At 37.2% G+C, this 17475-nt stretch overlaps 1 protein-coding gene across 1 annotated transcript; it reads right to left on the bottom strand.

Moving 5' to 3' along the window:
* Positions 1–10305: 10305 nt before the first annotated feature.
* Positions 10306–12828, bottom strand: LOC119085531 (sphingomyelin phosphodiesterase-like). Its single transcript, XM_037195946.1, has 9 exons — positions 12529–12828; positions 12006–12460; positions 11893–11942; positions 11614–11830; positions 11501–11516; positions 11199–11439; positions 10959–11140; positions 10768–10897; positions 10306–10704 (listed from the first exon to the last, which is right to left on the bottom strand). The coding sequence occupies exons 1-9, from the start codon at positions 12777–12779 to the stop codon at positions 10366–10368; spliced, it is 1881 nt and encodes a 626-aa protein (XP_037051841.1). The 5' UTR covers positions 12780–12828; the 3' UTR covers positions 10306–10365.
* Between the last annotated feature and the right edge of the window lie 4647 nt (positions 12829–17475).

Here is a 17475-nt window from a genome sequence, read left to right on the forward strand (position 1 = left end):
TAGCCATAAAATTTTAATTTATTGAGTATAAATACACATAGGGCCTAGTATCGGCCTCAGTCCGAGGATCCAATTTTTTTTTTTCAACTACATTCTATTCGGCCTTTGATTACCTTCCAAATGAAACAAAAAATACGGAAAACGGATGAAATTTGCTCGAGTTATATGTAAAATACACATAGGGCCCTAGTAGCGGCCTTAGTCCGAGGACCCAAATTTAATTTTTTTTCAACAACATTCTATTCGGCCTTTGATTACCTTCCAAATGAAACAAAAATTACGAAAAACGGATGAAATTTGCTCGAGTTATATGTAAAATACACATAGGGCCCTAGTAGCGGCCTTAGTCCAAGGACCCAAATTTAATTTTTTTTTCAACAACATTCTATTCGGTGTTCGATTATCTTTCAAATGAAACAAAAATTACGAAAAACGGATGAAATTTACTCGAGTTGTATGTAGAATACGCATAGAGCCCTAGTAGCGGCCTTAGTCCGAGGACCCAAATTTTTTTTTTTTTCAACAACATTCTATTCGGCCTTTGATTACCTTACAAATGACACAAAAATTACGAAAAACGAATGAAATTTACTCGAGTTCAATGTAAAATACACATAGGGCCCTAGTAGTGGCCTTAGTCCAAGGACCCAAATTTAATTTTTTTTGAACAACATTCTATTCGGCCTTTGATTACCTTCCAAATGAAACAAAAATTACGAAAAACGGATGAAATTTGCTCGAGTTATATGTAAAATACACATAGGGCCCTAGTAGCGGCCTTAGTCCAAGGACCCAAATTTAATTTTTTTTCAACAACATTCTGTTCGGTGTTCGATTATCTATCAAATGGAACAAAAATTACGAAAAACGGATGAAATTTACTCGAGTTGTATGTAAAATACGCATAGGGCCCTAGTAGCGGCCTTAGTCCGAGGACCCAAATTTTTTTTTTCAACAACATTCTATGCGGCCTTTGATTACCTTCCAAATGACACAAAAATTACGAAAAACGATTGAAATTTACTTGAGTTCTATGTAAAATACACATAGGGCCCTAGTAGCTTTTCACTTCTAAGGCCCTAACTCACGGTCCACACACCCGATTTTAAAAAACTTTTTTTTCCTGGATTGATATTGACAATACCTATCATTTGCCGTGTCATTTACATTTCCATCGTTTATTTTGCCATAAATATCACCAAAAGACCTTAAATCACTTAGGTGGCCCTAACTCACGAAGGGCCGACCCGAATATGCCCATCTTCGAACTTAGCCTCACTATTTTGACTATCTTTCAGGGAAAAAAAAATTTTAATCGGATTTGATTTACTCAAGATATCGACGTGACAGACAGACGGACAGACGGACCAAATTTTTATTGCGGATTCGTCATCTATGAACATAGGCAAACACTTTGCCCTTACCGTCTGCTTCGAATTCCATCAATTACACACGGCATCGTAATCCTATAAGCCCCTTCGTACTTCGTACGGGGCTAAAAACACCACCTTCACTCTACGGCCGAGTAGCCTCATATAAGCTCACTCCAAGAGACCTAGCTCACGCTCCGGTGAACCGAATTTCATGAACTTTTTTTCCCTGATTGGTACGGTCAATACCTATCTAATAAAGCAAAATCTATCTAAATCCGTTCAAATTTGGCCAACGTTCAAGCAAAAACGGGTTGCCGCCCTGTGCCTGTTCCACACCAAGGGGTCTAACTCACGAGTCGGTCATCCAATTTCCATAAACTTTTTTTTCGTCGATCGGTATTGTAAATACCTTTCATTTGACGTATCACTTACAAGTGTAGCCTTTAAATGGCCAGAGATATCTTCGGAAAACGTTAAATCACTTATGGGGCCCCAGCTCGGGAGGGGTCGACCCAAAATCGCCCATCTTCGAACTTAGCCTCACTATTTTGACTTCGAATTCCATCAATTACACACGGCATCGTACTTCATACGGGGCTAATGACACGGCAAATGATAGGTATTGTCAATACCAATCCAGGAAAAAAAAGTTTTTTTAAATCGGGTGAGTGGACCGTGAGTTAGGGCCTTAGAAGTGAAATGCTACTAGGGCTCTATGTGTATTTTACATAGAACTCGAGTAAATTTCATTCGTTTTTCGTAATTTTTGTTTGATTTGGAAGGTAATCGAAGGCCGAATAGAATGTTGTCGCTCTTTTATGGAAATCAGTCTTTTTGGAACAACGAGCTTAGAAGACGAAGAAACGAGCGACCAGAACAGTCGGAGCGTTTTCTGCGACTGAGCTCCATACTAACCCGTATATCTAGCCCGTAAACGTAGTTAAAGTAAAATTATTATGAAATGTGTGCATCTTAGAAATTGCGCAATTACGAAGCCCCGTCCGACGTTCCTTTGAAATGTAACATAAATTTCAAATTGACCTAGTAGCGGTCTAAACAAGGGTCTAAATCCAAGGACTCAAATTCGAAATTTTGTCAACAACATTCTATTCGGTGTTCGATTACCTTACAAATGAAACAAAAATTAGGAAAATCGGATGAAATTTACTTGATTTATATATAAAATACGTTTAGGGCCTATTAGCCTCTCACTTCTGGGGCCCTAACTTACGGCCCACTCATCCGATTTGAATATTTTCCTGGATCGGTATCGACAATACAGCAATCAATTTTAGCTTAGAAATTTTTATTCCCTTTACTTACAATACCAAGTACAATACCACACTTTCTCAATTACATATAAGACTTCGTACATGTTACGCACATTCATACTGATACTGCTGTATCGCGCGTAAGTGTTTGCGTATTCGAGCTAGTTTCAATGTGATTTCATATGGATTGTATTTGTGGATTGAATAACGTTGAAAACAGAAAATAATTTCTAAAATTAGTTCGTCAGGTGTACCTATCTTTTGCCGTTTCACTTACACTTTCATCGCCTATTCTGCCGTAGATATCCCCAAAAGACTTTAAAAAACCTAGACAGCCCTAACTCACGAAGCGCCGACCCGAATATAACCATTTTCGAACTTAGCGTCACTATTTCAACCAAGTGGCCCTTCCATTTAGTTGAAGAATTCGTGAGATATAGAAACAGTTTTCTGTTAAAAATGGTATTAAATTTATTGATTGCTTGCCCCATGCGAAAATTGATTCTTACATATCAATTTGGCCCCTGCGAAAATGATGGATTACATGAGGGATATTTGCGTGACTCTATCGACAGGTAAACTCTATTTTCGCGGGGTGCTCAGTCCATAGAGTTACACTCCTTAATTCCTTAATTCGGAAACAATTTCGAGATACGATTTGCTGGTTGTAATGTTCGACAAAGTTCGCCAAGGAGGGTGGAAAATATGAATATTTTAGCCAAATTTGAGGCCCGAATCTTTTAAAAAAAAAAAATAAAAACTTGTTTTCTTTCATTTTTGAGTCACTCTGAGCCAACCCAACAACTATCACACCTAAATAAAAAATATTAAAAGTTACGAAAAAAGGGTACAAATTTTTGATGAAAATTTACGATAGGTGCTACAATAGAGCGTGTGCGATTTGAAGAAAAAAGTTTCATATTTCAACAAAAAGAAGATTTACCATGAAAACCATTCAAAAAAATATTAAATTTTTTTAAAGAAATTATTGAAAAATAATGTTGCCATCCCGATGCCATCCCACTTATTAGAATCTTAGTAAGAATCCAATTAGAATGAATTAGAATGGTTCGGATATCCTTTTAGTTTCATTCAAATTACGGCTTTTAAAGTGAGATATAAAATCAAGCAGACATTTTTCAGATATTCTGTTTACACTTTTGTTCTACAGAATAATAATCTACATCAATTAAAAATAAATTATTTATACTGCACACGGTCTATTGCAGAACATCCAAATACTTTTTGTTTGTAAAAACTTTGGTAATTGGATGCTAAACGATAATAGTGAAGAAAAAAAAACATGTTGTGAACAAATTTCAAAAAATATTTAACTTTAACCTCAAATTTAAAACGTCATTTTTAAGAAAAGTTTACGATTGATTTATGACTATCTATTGACAAAACACGACGGCAACAACTATGTCTACCGTCCGGTTATACAGATTCCTTTCGAGTCTATTAAGGGGACAAGCAAAAAAGAAATTTGAAAACGGAATGGTCTAATGGGGTCTCAATATCATTTACAGTTAACCAATTACATTATGACTAGGGCTGTAGGATGCATTACTTTTACATCCTACACACTTCCCACATTCAATTGAACCAACGAATTCAATTTCATTTTTGATTATGTGGATTGACATCATTGACATAACATACAAGTGGTTAGTTCTCATTATCTGCACCATATATTTTGAGTGTCCAAAGAGTTAAAGAAGCACTAGGTAGCATCAATGAAAATTCTGAAAGGACAGTTTAGCTCACATCTGACTTGATCACAAACATAATGTAATACAGGGCCTATTTTTGGAAATTTCATTAAGAAATTTAGCAAATTTTGGAAAATTTTGGAAATTTAGCAAATTTGGCGAATTTTGGAAAATTTGGAAAATTTTGGGAAATTTCACTTGAAAAGAAATACATGAATAAATAAGATATTATAAGATAAAATTTTCCAAGACGATAAATTAAACACAATTTTTCTGAAGTTATTTCAATTTTTGTTTCTTCAAATTCGGTGGTTTTACATCGATACAGTGTCTTCTTTTCGAGATTCGCTTTTGGGGGGCCTGTTTATAGCTGTAGACTTAATAATCATCTGCTCATCGACAGCTACATCGATCGGATCGGCCTGATTTCCAGCACCGTCACTGTTCTCCAAATCAATTATCATATGCGGGCACTGCCGTAATATATGATGTTGTAGTGATGATAAATACCATTTAGGCGCCGCACGTTCCGAAGAATCTCTTGGTTTCTTAGTCTTATGATAGCGTTTGTAGCTCTTGAAGGAAACGGTAAATGGCTCTTTACATTTTCGTAAAGGGCATTTTACGCGGCACGAAATTGAGCCATCAGGCTTTATTTGGTATGAATTTCGAACGATCTTGAAACTGAATTCATCTTCACGAATCTTTAAAAAAAAATTGATCAGTTGGTTGGTGCACTGCTTTCAAAATGTTTGTTTAAGTCGACTTACGTGTTCAAGCTCTTTCTGGTTGAAGAACCAATTCGACAGCGAACGGCCAAGATCACTCAAATGTTCTTCCTTATTGGATATGTCCGGACAATTATCATCGCATATCGCTTGCACAGTTTCCACAGAATCCGTGGTTGGTGTCGGTACACCTTTCTTACAAAAATCGCTTATGACATCCAGTAACATCTCCTGTCCGGCCAGAAACTTGAATTTACTTTTGCACTTGGCATACACTCCAAAATAGTCCTTCAGTGTTTCGTTGAGGAAATGATGATGGGGTTAAGTCCCCATTGTTTTCAATATGGTGTGTACCCCACCGAACCAATTTATCTTGGACTTCAGTCAGCAAAATCAACGTCATTGCTAAATTAATTGCTCGGGCAAGAAAACTGTCGAAATTCTTTCGTGGATCTGGTAAACGTACGAAGGCACTTGAGGATAAGGCTGTTGAGAATAATCTAAAAAAACCTCTGCGATATCCACCGTTTTTTGCAGTACGATGGACTGAGTACGTTTACCAGTTGTTCAATGCTATATTACGGAACTGGCGTGCATCAATAAAGTATTTTGAATCTGTCCAAGATGTCCAACAGTTAAAGTTCTGGCTTCAATACGACACCCTTCGCTATTTCGATTTTCTAACCAATGTATTGTACTCACTCAAAATTTTTCAAAAAGCTTGCCAAGCTGACAACATCACGCTCTCAGATGTCACACGACATAAAAATAAGCTCATCCACAAATTACAACAATGCAGCAATACTCAGATTGAGGGTGGTTGGGAGGAAGCTTTGCAACAAAAATGTGTAAAACGAGGTAACCAAATATACCTTCACGACATTGAATTGAAAACCCAAAATTTCAACTTACGACCATTCACCGCAAATGACAAACAATTCATCGTCAACAAGCTAATACAAAATTTGAGTACGAGGTTGGCCATTGATAATAGCTTATTGGCCGCTATGAAGCCACTCGAGAAAGTAGATTCATCAACATCTACAGACGACTTGAAAATTTGCCATGAAGCTTTCGTATGTGATCTGGACCAAAACAAATTTTATTCTGATTATTATGAAGCTGCGTCATTGTTAATTGACGTTCCTTGTAAAAACACGCTCGAATGTTTGGAAAAAATTGTAGAGCTTGCTCCTAACCCCAACAACCTCCGTACTATAAAAATTGCTTTGGCCAGAGCTTCAGCGAAACCTCATTCGGCGGACGTCGAAAGACTTATCAGTAAGCTTACCATATTTGGAATGAACGTTATGCGGATAATCATTTGAAACAAATTCTAATCAGGCACCTACAACATGTTTAAGAATCCTGATCGTTCTTCTCTTTCCCAACTAACTCTATCAAACTATTTGTACATTAAATGTAACATGACCTGCTTGGAAGAGTTTGACCCCACGGCAGCAACTACCTTGTGGATGCGCAAAAAAAAAGACGACCTATCATCAGTGGAAAAACAAAAGAACAGGAATGGTTCAACGATGTTTTTACTGAAGCAACAAATGTCCAAAGAAGAACTACAATTCAGCCAATTATTGAATTTTAAGAACTCGCTGATAATAAAATTACGTCTCTGCAATCGAATTTGTAGGAGTATATGGTTTTGTGTACTTTAAAAATATTTAAAAACGATTCTTCCACACTACGTGAGTATTCTGACTTAGTTAGGAAAATTTTGAAAATTTTGGAAAATTTGGAAAATTTTGGCAAATTTGGAAAATTTTGGCAAATTTGGAAAATCAATTTCTCAAAAATAGGCCCTGATGTAATAGTCAACTCTTGTCAATAAGTGTACTGCGATCAAAATTGAAATAAAGCGGGCGCCAGTGCTCTTATTGAAATTAACATACGAAGTTGATACTTTTTGTTGCTGAATGATTTGTAGTTATTTGTTATTTTTTGTGTGTGTTATTGTTGTGATGGCTAAATAATTAAATTTTTCCCGCTAAATGCCTTCATATTTCTACATTTTTTTCTGCTGTTTGCGATACTTATCAACTTTCGATGTTGGTATCAAAAAAAAATAGTATGAACGACTCGGGGCAAAAGTAAAAAAAATCAACCTGTGCCCTTGTCCCTGTGCCCAAGTTTGTCCCTTGTCATTCAATGTACTATTGCACCTGTAAAAATTTTGTCCAGCTCAGCTGTAGTCGTTGTACGAATGTACTGTACAAATTCGGGACAAGTACATTATGTTAACGTAGCAGTAATATTTACAGTACAGCTGTATCAATGTGCAGTTGGGCGAACATTGGTTGTCTCATCGAAAAATAAAAGTTGTACAGAAAATATTATTCAGAGTTCATAAATTTTCATCTTTAAACTATTTAGTACGTTTATTTACGTCAACTTATTTAATAAAAAAAAAAACTGCCGTCCGTGCGATTCGAACTCGGGACCTCCGACACTCCAGTCCACCACCTTACCCATGTCCCAACTCAGTACTTGTGTTTGGAAGACATTATGGGAAAGCTATCTTATAACATCGTACGTCTCCACTGTACTGTCTTGCTGAACATTAATGTTTAGTTGATCAGTATTGTGAAATTGAACTTTAAAAGTTCTCGTATTTTAATACTGTTGTGTGGTAATGTAATTTCCAAATGTTCAAGAAGGAAGTTTTTTTTCTGTAAATTATTTGTTAGGAAATTGTAAGACTTAAGTCTTCTTCTCCTATTCTATAATTCTAAGAATAAATATTTTGAAAGAAGAAGTTAAGTTTCCGGCAGATGGGCTTTTGTCACATATTATTTAGACACCCAACAGTCTGACAGAAGTTTATTAAAATTAAGGGTAGCAACATAGTCAATTTTACTAATACGTCATTACTGTCTCGCTCAAAAGCGGTTAAAACGCAACTAGTACTACACATGTGTACGTCAAATTTGTTATCCTTTGTTTGCAGACTTCAGTTTTTTCATTTCATGATTTTGTATGCGAATGAAAACTAAAAGTGAGAAATTTTTCTTAGGAAAAGCTGTTTATTCATTTTTTTGAGCAAACTGTTTGAAAATGTGTTAAGAATCGATTGCGTGGATTTACTTAATCAGTGCCTTTTTCTCACAAGCATCGAGGCTGAGTTCTTTCGCCGGCTACATTTATGACAAAATTCGTGGAATAACGTGTGCTCCTTAAGTGCTAACTTTCGAACAGAAGAGAAAGATTGATATTTACGAATGTCAAAAAATAGGTTTATAGTGTAACAAAATCATTTACCAAGTCATTTATTAAAAAAATTTCTTGAGCCTTCATTATTCAAATACGTTATTATTCAAAACTTGAATTTCTGAATTTAGTAGGGGGCATTTCGTCAAAAAAAGTGATTTGCCTTCCTATGGATTTTATAAAAAATGTTTTGATGGGATTATTTTGAGTATTATTAGTAGTCAAAAAAACACTACAATCGCTAAACCGAACTGGTGTGCATACGTTATTTTGCACCAGCTGGTCACATACAATTCCAAATGGGACCAGCTGGTGCAAAATAACGTATGCACACCAGTTCGGTTTAGCGATTGTAATTAGAAAAATTCAAGGTCAACAAGGTTTTTTTTAACAAACAAAATTTCACCCGCCAATATAAAATCAGCGGTACAATATAAACACTTCATTTCTTCCATTATTTTCAACGGAGATTGTGTATAAAATATAAAATTAATTAAACAACACGACATTTACGTGGAATCATCATCGAAAATTAAACTTTCGCGTACTTTGTTAACGTAGGTACTAGATTCGAAAAAACGATTCTTCTTCTTCTTCTACATATACGTCGGTTCTTTATTCGTATGTACAAATGCACGCATGAATGAAGAACCGACGTATAGAAGAAGAAGAAGAATCGTCATTAAGTGCATCTTGTACTTACGTTAACAAAGCTCGCGAACGTTCATATTTCGGATTCCACGTAAGTGTCGCGTTATTCAATTAATTTTATATTTTATATACAATCTCTGTTGAAAATCATGGAATGTCGCCGAAGAAACTGATTGTTTATATTGTACCGCCGATTTTATATTGGCGGTCGAAATTTTGTTTGTTAAAAAAACCTTGTTGATCCGCGACCTAAAAAATTTCTAATTAGTCAAAAACATCAAAACATTTTCGTTAATAATTTAGGATGGCTAGAAACCAAATGCCCCTCTACTAATTACATAATTACAAATAATTCCTGAATTGTCTCGAAAGTTCGTGCAGTGTTTAGTCTCATTTAACATTATGGAAGTTCACGACCACTACATTCAAACTGGCATTCATTCAGCTATAGTGTACATTGTCCATCTGAATGGTACTTTGAATCTGTCACAAATCATGTACTGCTCTGCTGTACAAATTCGGGACAAGTACATTTGTTAACGTAGCAGTATGTTTGTTAACGTAACAGAACAGTAGTACATCTTAGCTGTACATAGTACTGTCATTACGTTCAAAATTCAGCAATTACGTACAATATACAGATATGCTGAAAACTAATGTTCAGCTGTGTAGTAAAAAGAACTGCACGGGTACCATACCCAAATATTTTTTTTATAGGTGTGCTATTTTCTCTAAATTCAAACTCAGAAATCCACATACGTTTTTACCGCTTTTGTTGATTTTTTTCATCCAATTCGTTCCATTCATTCTACATGCATTTCTTTAGCGTTTTACATTTCTCCCATTTCACACGAACTTGCTTCTCACGTTTGAAAGATCAGAAAAGCATTTGTATTTTACATTTCTTGAGGTCAATAAACTCACAAAAACGAGACATTACATCGTTTTATCCCGAGTTATGTAATGCATGTTACATGCTTTGGGCGTCAAAAGTCGTGTGTGAAACATGAAAAGTTTGGTTTTCGACGAATGTAGCACGTAAAATTCATATAGTACACAAAAAAATCTCTTCCAATTTGGTTACTGCCTTTGTGATCAAGTCAGATGTGAGCTAATTTCATTGACGCTACCCAGTGCTTCTTTAACTCCTTGGGCACGCAAAATATATGGTGCAGATAATGAGAACTAACCACTTGTATGTCAATGATGTCAATCCACATAATCAAAAATGAAATTGAATTCGTTGGTTCAATTGAATGTGGGAAGTGTGTAGGATGTAATAGTAATGCATCCTACAGCCCTAGTCATAATATAATTGGTTAACTGTAAAAAAAGAAAGAAAAAATTCAACTCAAATTGCACGGAATATTTAATAAATCCCCAAAACCATCAATTGAAACATTGCAATTTAAGCAACTGTTCCGAATACGGCAAGAATTTGATTGCACCGTCGATTATCGGCATGCTCATTCGTTACAAGTCTACAAACTTGACTTCGTAGACAATCGTCATTGCAACCAGTCTGCATTCGTGGATCCCCATTTTTGACTCTGAATCTGTACAAGTTTCTTCCCAAATTCCGATTCCTTGAGATGTTGAAGGCTAATTGATCGATACCGGCTGGTGAGAAATTGGTTATTCCAAAGGCTTGACGGAACGAATAGTGAAGATGCCAGCGTGGAGGAACAGATGGATTGTTTCGGGCCTCAGAGATGCTGTAGATGTAGGATTCCGCTTCGTTGACTTGCTGTTTATGTAGAATCAAAACTGTAAGACCGCCAAAAATCAAATTTTTCCACATTTCTCTTACGTAATGGGTGCGATCTACATAGTACAGTCTGTAGTTGGGATTTACATTTGTACGGGCTGTAGATGATCCTCCATTCCATGCTACATTGATGGCATGTTGACCGCTTGCAACATCATAGTTTACTTCGAACCTAACCAAAAAAAATTCGAGATCCTGAAACGGTCGCAATTTCTTTTAATAAAAACTTTTACTCGTCTCTGTGCGAATGGCCGTTGAATTGAGCTCCGATAATATTGTGGAATCTGTCCAGAATTCTCCTGTACTGACGAGACCAGAATTGGAAACAGCTACCGCCACCTGTCGGGATATGCGCCAGCACATGCACTCTTTCGTTGTTTCGTTCTGCGTCAAGCAGTGTGTTGTGGAACCATTGCTAAATAGGGAAATATATTGAGGAGTTCCACCGAGAAGATGGATTTGCATTATCTCACCAAAGCACCAGCAATCTCTGTACGACTGTACATTACCCACCAATTGTAAATGTAGCAGTCATTGTTGTTCAGTACAACCAAACGGAAACCTGGACGTACCAACTGAGTATAATATCCTCCGGCTCTTACTGTATTAGCTGCAGCTGCATTTATCCATCCATGATTTTGCCACGTACTAGCTAAGAGATCGTACAGCCATCTCGTGGACCAAGCAGGGTTACCAATAGTAGATGGAGCGAACCTATAGTTACAAATTGTTCCAAGAATACAATTTCACATGCGAGAAGCTGAAAAAATCTTACAAGTTTGTTGGATGAGCTGAAAATATTTAAACGAAAGATCAGTGAATTTAAATGGGATACCAGCGTCAATTTTTACAGAATTTAAGGATTAGAAAAATTTACGAAGCACACACCTTCATGATTGCCTATCGTAGAAAAAACTGGTACATTCGGAAAGATTTGCCGGAATAGGTCGAAAATTCTTCCAATGACTCTTCGGTTGCCAGCCTGACTTGTCTCCCAAATGCCATGGTCGACCATATCACCAGTGTGATAAATGATATCGATTTGTGGATGTTGGCTTCGGATGCGTTGAAGTGTATTTTCAAAAGCTTGCCACGGCTGATTACACTGCAAGCAGAATGAATATATTCTGAAAATGGTCTACAATGCAACAAAAGATTGATTCTTACGTTGTAATCACCCCACGGACCTGCACGATTTGCTGGATCCGGTGCAACACCTGTGTTAGAACAAAAACACAAAATAAAATTGATGATGGAGAGAGCTCAGAGTTCAATATCACCTGCTGATCTTCGACAGCAAGTTGGATTTGGACAATTATTTATTCCACCAGTCAAATAGTTTTCATCGTAATGAATGTCCGTGATGTGAATGATTCGTAGCTCATCAGGAGTTCGGGGAGAAGTTACCGTTTTCGGTGCGGTAATGGGGTTGTGAGGACTTACATTAACAGCAAAATTAAACATTGGATCAACTGCTCCACACTCTCCTTGCAATATCAAACCACAAAATTCGTTGGTGCCTATCGCTGGTCTATTTTGTATGATGTAGTAGAGACTATCAACATTCAGGTCAACTATGTTTCTGCACACGACACTTTCGAATGGCATTAGTAACTGGCAGATGCCAACTGCTGAATCTGCCACTTGCTGCGGAGGCACTCCAGCTCGTACGTCTCGAATTAATGAAGCAAAATATGTTCGACAAGCTAAGCATCCAATGATAGCCAGCTCGGGTCTATTAAGTTAAGGAATTTTACGAATTTATTTTATCAAAAATGGTGAAAAATAGGATGCAATACTAACGGATAATCATCGACTTCATCTTGGGTCATTTCAACGGTATACGGTACATGTTTCGACCACAAATCGAACAATGGAGAACGATAACCGGTTGCAGAGAAATTCCTTATTTCTGTGATGAGCGTTTCTTCCATTATGTCCAGAAACATTAGGGCATTTTTTTGGTTGTGTTTGTGTTCCTCGGAACGTATTAATCCGTCAGATGAGTAGAACACACTGAGCAGCAAAACTGCTACTTGAATTACCGAAACCATTTCTTATTTGTAACTTCACCAACTTGCAATGGATAACTGAAGTGTTCAATTGATTCGACGGTCATTTATATAATGAGACATTTTTGAAGTGAATCAAGATAACGACATACCCATGCATCATTTGAGCTTTTGTTTTAAGCTCGATTTGATGAAGCACTACCACCGTCGTCAGTAATAACAATAAATTCACTTCTAATCGGGCAATTATGAACATATAGTTAGTTTGTCGTGTAAAGCGAAAAAATCGTATTTAATATATCGGAAAGACACCGAATTCTTTCTTCATTTTTGGAGGTAATGTTTTTAACTTTGTGGGGCAGAGATATCAGATGGAACGGGCTTCAACGTTAATTTGGGTGATAAGGAACAACATTTAATGGTTGGGTGATAGGTGAAAACTTTTTGACCCCGTACGAAGTACAAAGGGACTTATAGGATTACGATGCCGTGTGTAATTGATGGAATTCGAAGCAGACGGTAAGGGCAAAGTGTTTGCCTATGTTCATAGATGACGAATCCGCAAAAAAAAATTTTGTCTGTCCGTCTGTCTGTCACGTCGATATCTTGAGTAAATCAAATCCGATTTCCCTGGAAGGAAGTTGAAATAGTGAGGCTGATTTCGAAGATGGGCGTATTCGGGTCGGTCTTTTGTGAGTTAGGGCCGCCCAGTGTTTTAAGGTCTTTTGGGGATATCTACGGATATCCGATTTTCATAATTTTTAGCCCCGTACGAAGTACTGGGGGTTTATACAAACACCATGCCGTTTGTAAAATGTGGAATTCGAAGCAGACTGTAAGGGCAAAGCATTTGCCTATGATTATAGATGACTAATACACAATAAAAACAAGGCATCAGAACAATCGGAGCGTTTGCTACGACTGAGCCCCATAAGACCTGTAATACTATTTCGTCCGTAACCATAATACGTCCGTAGCCGTAATACGCCCGCAACCCTAATACGTCTACAACCCTCTAATGCGTCTGTTACCAAAATGCGTCCCTGACGCGAATGCTTGACATTATTGCCCACCTAGTCAAGTTGGTCGTGGTCAAATTTACTGAAAGTGTTCATTTTTAAAATTGCGCTTTCCATTGGGTATTCAACTACCTCTCAAATGAAACAAAAACTAGCAAAATCGGATGAGATTTACTCGATTTATGTGCAAAATGCACTTACGGCCGAGTAGCGGCCTCAGTCCAAGGATCTAATTCTAGAAATTTTTCTACAGCAAGCAATTTATTTGGCTGGCAAGTTTGGCTGACCTATGTGGAAAAACTGCTGGCGCCCTCTGCTGGTTCACACCAAGGGCTCTAAGTCACGCGTCGAACATCCGAATTTTATAAACTTTTTTTGCCGATTAGTATTGTAAATACCTTTCATTTGACGTATCGTTTACAAGTTTAAATGTACGAAGTCCTGGGGGCTTATAGGTTTAATATGCCGTTTGTAACATGTCGAATTAGAAGCAGACGGTTAGTGCAAAGCTACCGGCGGCCATATTGGATTTTATTAAAAACGATATAAATCGGTAAAAATTAAGTGAAATCCATCCGTTTTTGCCAATTTTTGTAAAATCTGAGATGTACTTGCACACTAAATAGCGTGTTGTGGAAAAATTTCTAGAATTAGGTCCTTGGACTGAGGCCGCTACTCGGCCCTCAGTGTTTTTTGCACATAAATCGAGTAAATATCAACCGATTTTGCTAGTTTTAGTTTCATTTAAGAGATAATTGAATACCCAATGGAAAGTTGGCAAAAAATTTTGGGTTTCTAAAATAATATTGTAAATTGTTGGATTTATTTGAGAGGTACTTCGTACGGGCTTTCGTAATTGCGCTATGCGCAATTTAAAAAATGAACACTTTCAGTAAATTTGACCATGCCCAACTTGACTTGCATTTAAGAGTCAATTTGCCAAAACTTCGACCAAGTTGTATGAAACATGGAAACAAGCCATCGGCGATTTTTGAAGGGTATACAGTAATTGAATCAGGGACCCTCCTGAGTCATTTGCAAAAAAAAACCCTAGAAGTAATTGTGTTTTCACGCCAGAAATCATGAAAAATTGTACTGAGTGAGGGTGACCAAAATAGTTTTTGTTGCATATCACCAACAATGTGTAACGCATTGATGTGAAATTATGGTGGTAGGCAGAGGTGTTGAGGACGCATATGTTGACCTTTAAAAAATATAGAAATTTTTTCGTGTATGTGGTGCAGTAGCTATTTTAGTGGAAAAAAATTCCAACTTTTGGAGAGTGTTTAAAAAAAATTACAATGATAGACTTGGAAGATATGGGTATCGTTGCGTAGGTAGTGACATCTACTATCCATGACACCATGAACCTACCGCGGCACGACTTTCGTTGAGCTTCAATTTTGATTGAAGTGGACTAACTCAAAAATTCTGTAGAATTCTAATTTTTTTCGCCTCTATTTTTATTTTTCTGACGTATGAGACAATTTTAAGTCAGGGCTGGAGTTACTGCCACCTTACGCTTCGGGAAATTTTGCTCAGGATTTAAAAAATTTGAAAAAAAAAATCCAACTAATTCAATTGTGTCATACGTTAATAGAGCAGCAATCCTGGGAAGAAATGAGCGATGTAAGGAGAAATTTACAAAAAAATGGTCAGTTTGATGATTTTTCGATTATCATAAAGATACGAGTTAACGCTACCCCAAAAGTCGGCTATTTTTTCCCAGAATTGCTGCATTATTAACGCCAGCAATACTGAAAACAATTTTGAACCTTTTTTGCATAAATTCTGTGAAAAATTAAAAAAATATGGTTTTTCTCGTACCATTTTCTACACACTAGAAGGTCATCGAATCTGCAACCCGATGAATCTTTACGTCGAGTCTATATTCGTTTGAAAGCTATTGAAATTCCCTTTAAAATGAGCTGTGACACGACTATATTCCTTTCCAGTCATATATTTTAGAAAGCTTTAAATCCAAAAAAATTCTGAAAAAGTCATGGTCGGGAGCACTTTTTGTAATTGTTCAACGGTGACTCAATTTTTTTAAAATTTTAAAGTATGCCAAATTGAAGCCACGGTCTCTACGATTAATTATCATATACACTTAAGATATATTTTTCCACACAGCCGGCAGAACTAATCTCACTATGGCTTTGAGACCGAAAAAGTCGGTTTTCAGAAGTGCGCATAGGAGCTTCGAACTTCAAAATTTTTTTTGTGGTATTTTCGTGTTCAGTGGACCATTCTCCATCGAACCTACCCGCAGGCCTTAAAAAACAAAATACTTTCGTCAAAACCCTACACCCTATTCGGTAGGCCGTTTTTCAAAAGAATCCCTCATTAGAAATCCGATATTGATACTCAATGCGATTTGCTTCCGCTTTGTTTGTGTGTAAACGACATGACGCCACATTTCTTCACATTCAGATCAAGTTTGTTCAATGAGCTCCATCCTTGTATAAGGTTCATTTCCAGTTGAAAAGCATAGCAGTCGCTGCCAGTGAAGACTTTTCTCAAAACCTTCAGATCATCAGCAAAGCCAAATGACGTGTGCAACCAGAGCCTTTTTTAACATACAAAGTCGGAGGAAAAGTGCACCCCAGTCCCCTATCAGTGCACCACACTTTTGATAAATGCACCCCAGTGCACCCCAGTGCACCCCACTTTTTATAAATCCGTCCAGTGAACTTAATTGTCACTGCCACATCGTTTCTTAAAACTTTGCGCTGCGATTCAAAATTTTCATTCGCTGTAATCCAAAAGTTTCATTATTCGAATTCACAAAGCGCACCTCGGCGCATACATCGACCAATGATGCGACCCTTCAAATCACGTTAGAAACAACGACTCAAATAAAAATCATCGCGTCCGATTGAATTTGCTATCGATTATCAAATTATGCCCACCAATTACCCATACCCAAGCGCACTATTAGTCCGAAATCTTCGTAGAAAATGTCTGAAATTTTAATGAAAATTGTCCGAAAAATTCAGTGGGATGTCTGACCTACCTTCACAGCTGTTAACGACAGTGCCGGCTTAGCTTATGTGCTAAGCCAAGGGCGCTGGGAATAAGAAATGGGGTGCTGGAAATGGTAGCTGTAATACGAAGCCCAGGGCGCTGAAGAGGTGCCGGAAACAGAAAACAAAAAATGTAAATTTTATGATAAACGTCGGCTTTTTTGTGAGGGCCCTTTCGAGAAAAAAATTGGGCCCTTCGGAAAGTTGTGCACCCCAGTGAAAAATCCTTATAAAAGGCACTGTGTGCAACGATTGTAACAGATCGTTGATGAATATTATGAATAGAAACGGTCCCAACACAGAGCCCTGAGGTACAACGGAAGTTGGTGTAATTTTCTCTGATCTTCCACATCCGATTGATACAAATTGTGACCTGTATGATAGATAAGATTGAAACCATTTTATTAAAGAATTATCAAATCCGAATGCTGCCACTTTTTTCAATAAAATTCTGTGGTCAATACGATCAAATGCTTTTGAAAAATCAGTGTACAACACGTCCACTTGGCCACCATTTGCCATCGATTGGGATACCGATGTGACGAATTCCATCAAGTTTGTCTGCGTTGAACGTTTGGCGAAAAATCCGTGTTGAGACGGATGGATCAGATATTTGAACTTCTCAAAAAGCACCGTGAATACGAGCTTCTCAAATACCTTTGACACAGCGCACAATATAGACACAGCCCGATA

Source organism: Bradysia coprophila, unplaced genomic scaffold (genome assembly GCF_014529535.1).
Source record: "Bradysia coprophila strain Holo2 unplaced genomic scaffold, BU_Bcop_v1 contig_94, whole genome shotgun sequence".
In the NCBI taxonomy this organism is placed as follows: Eukaryota; Metazoa; Arthropoda; class Insecta; order Diptera; family Sciaridae; genus Bradysia; species Bradysia coprophila.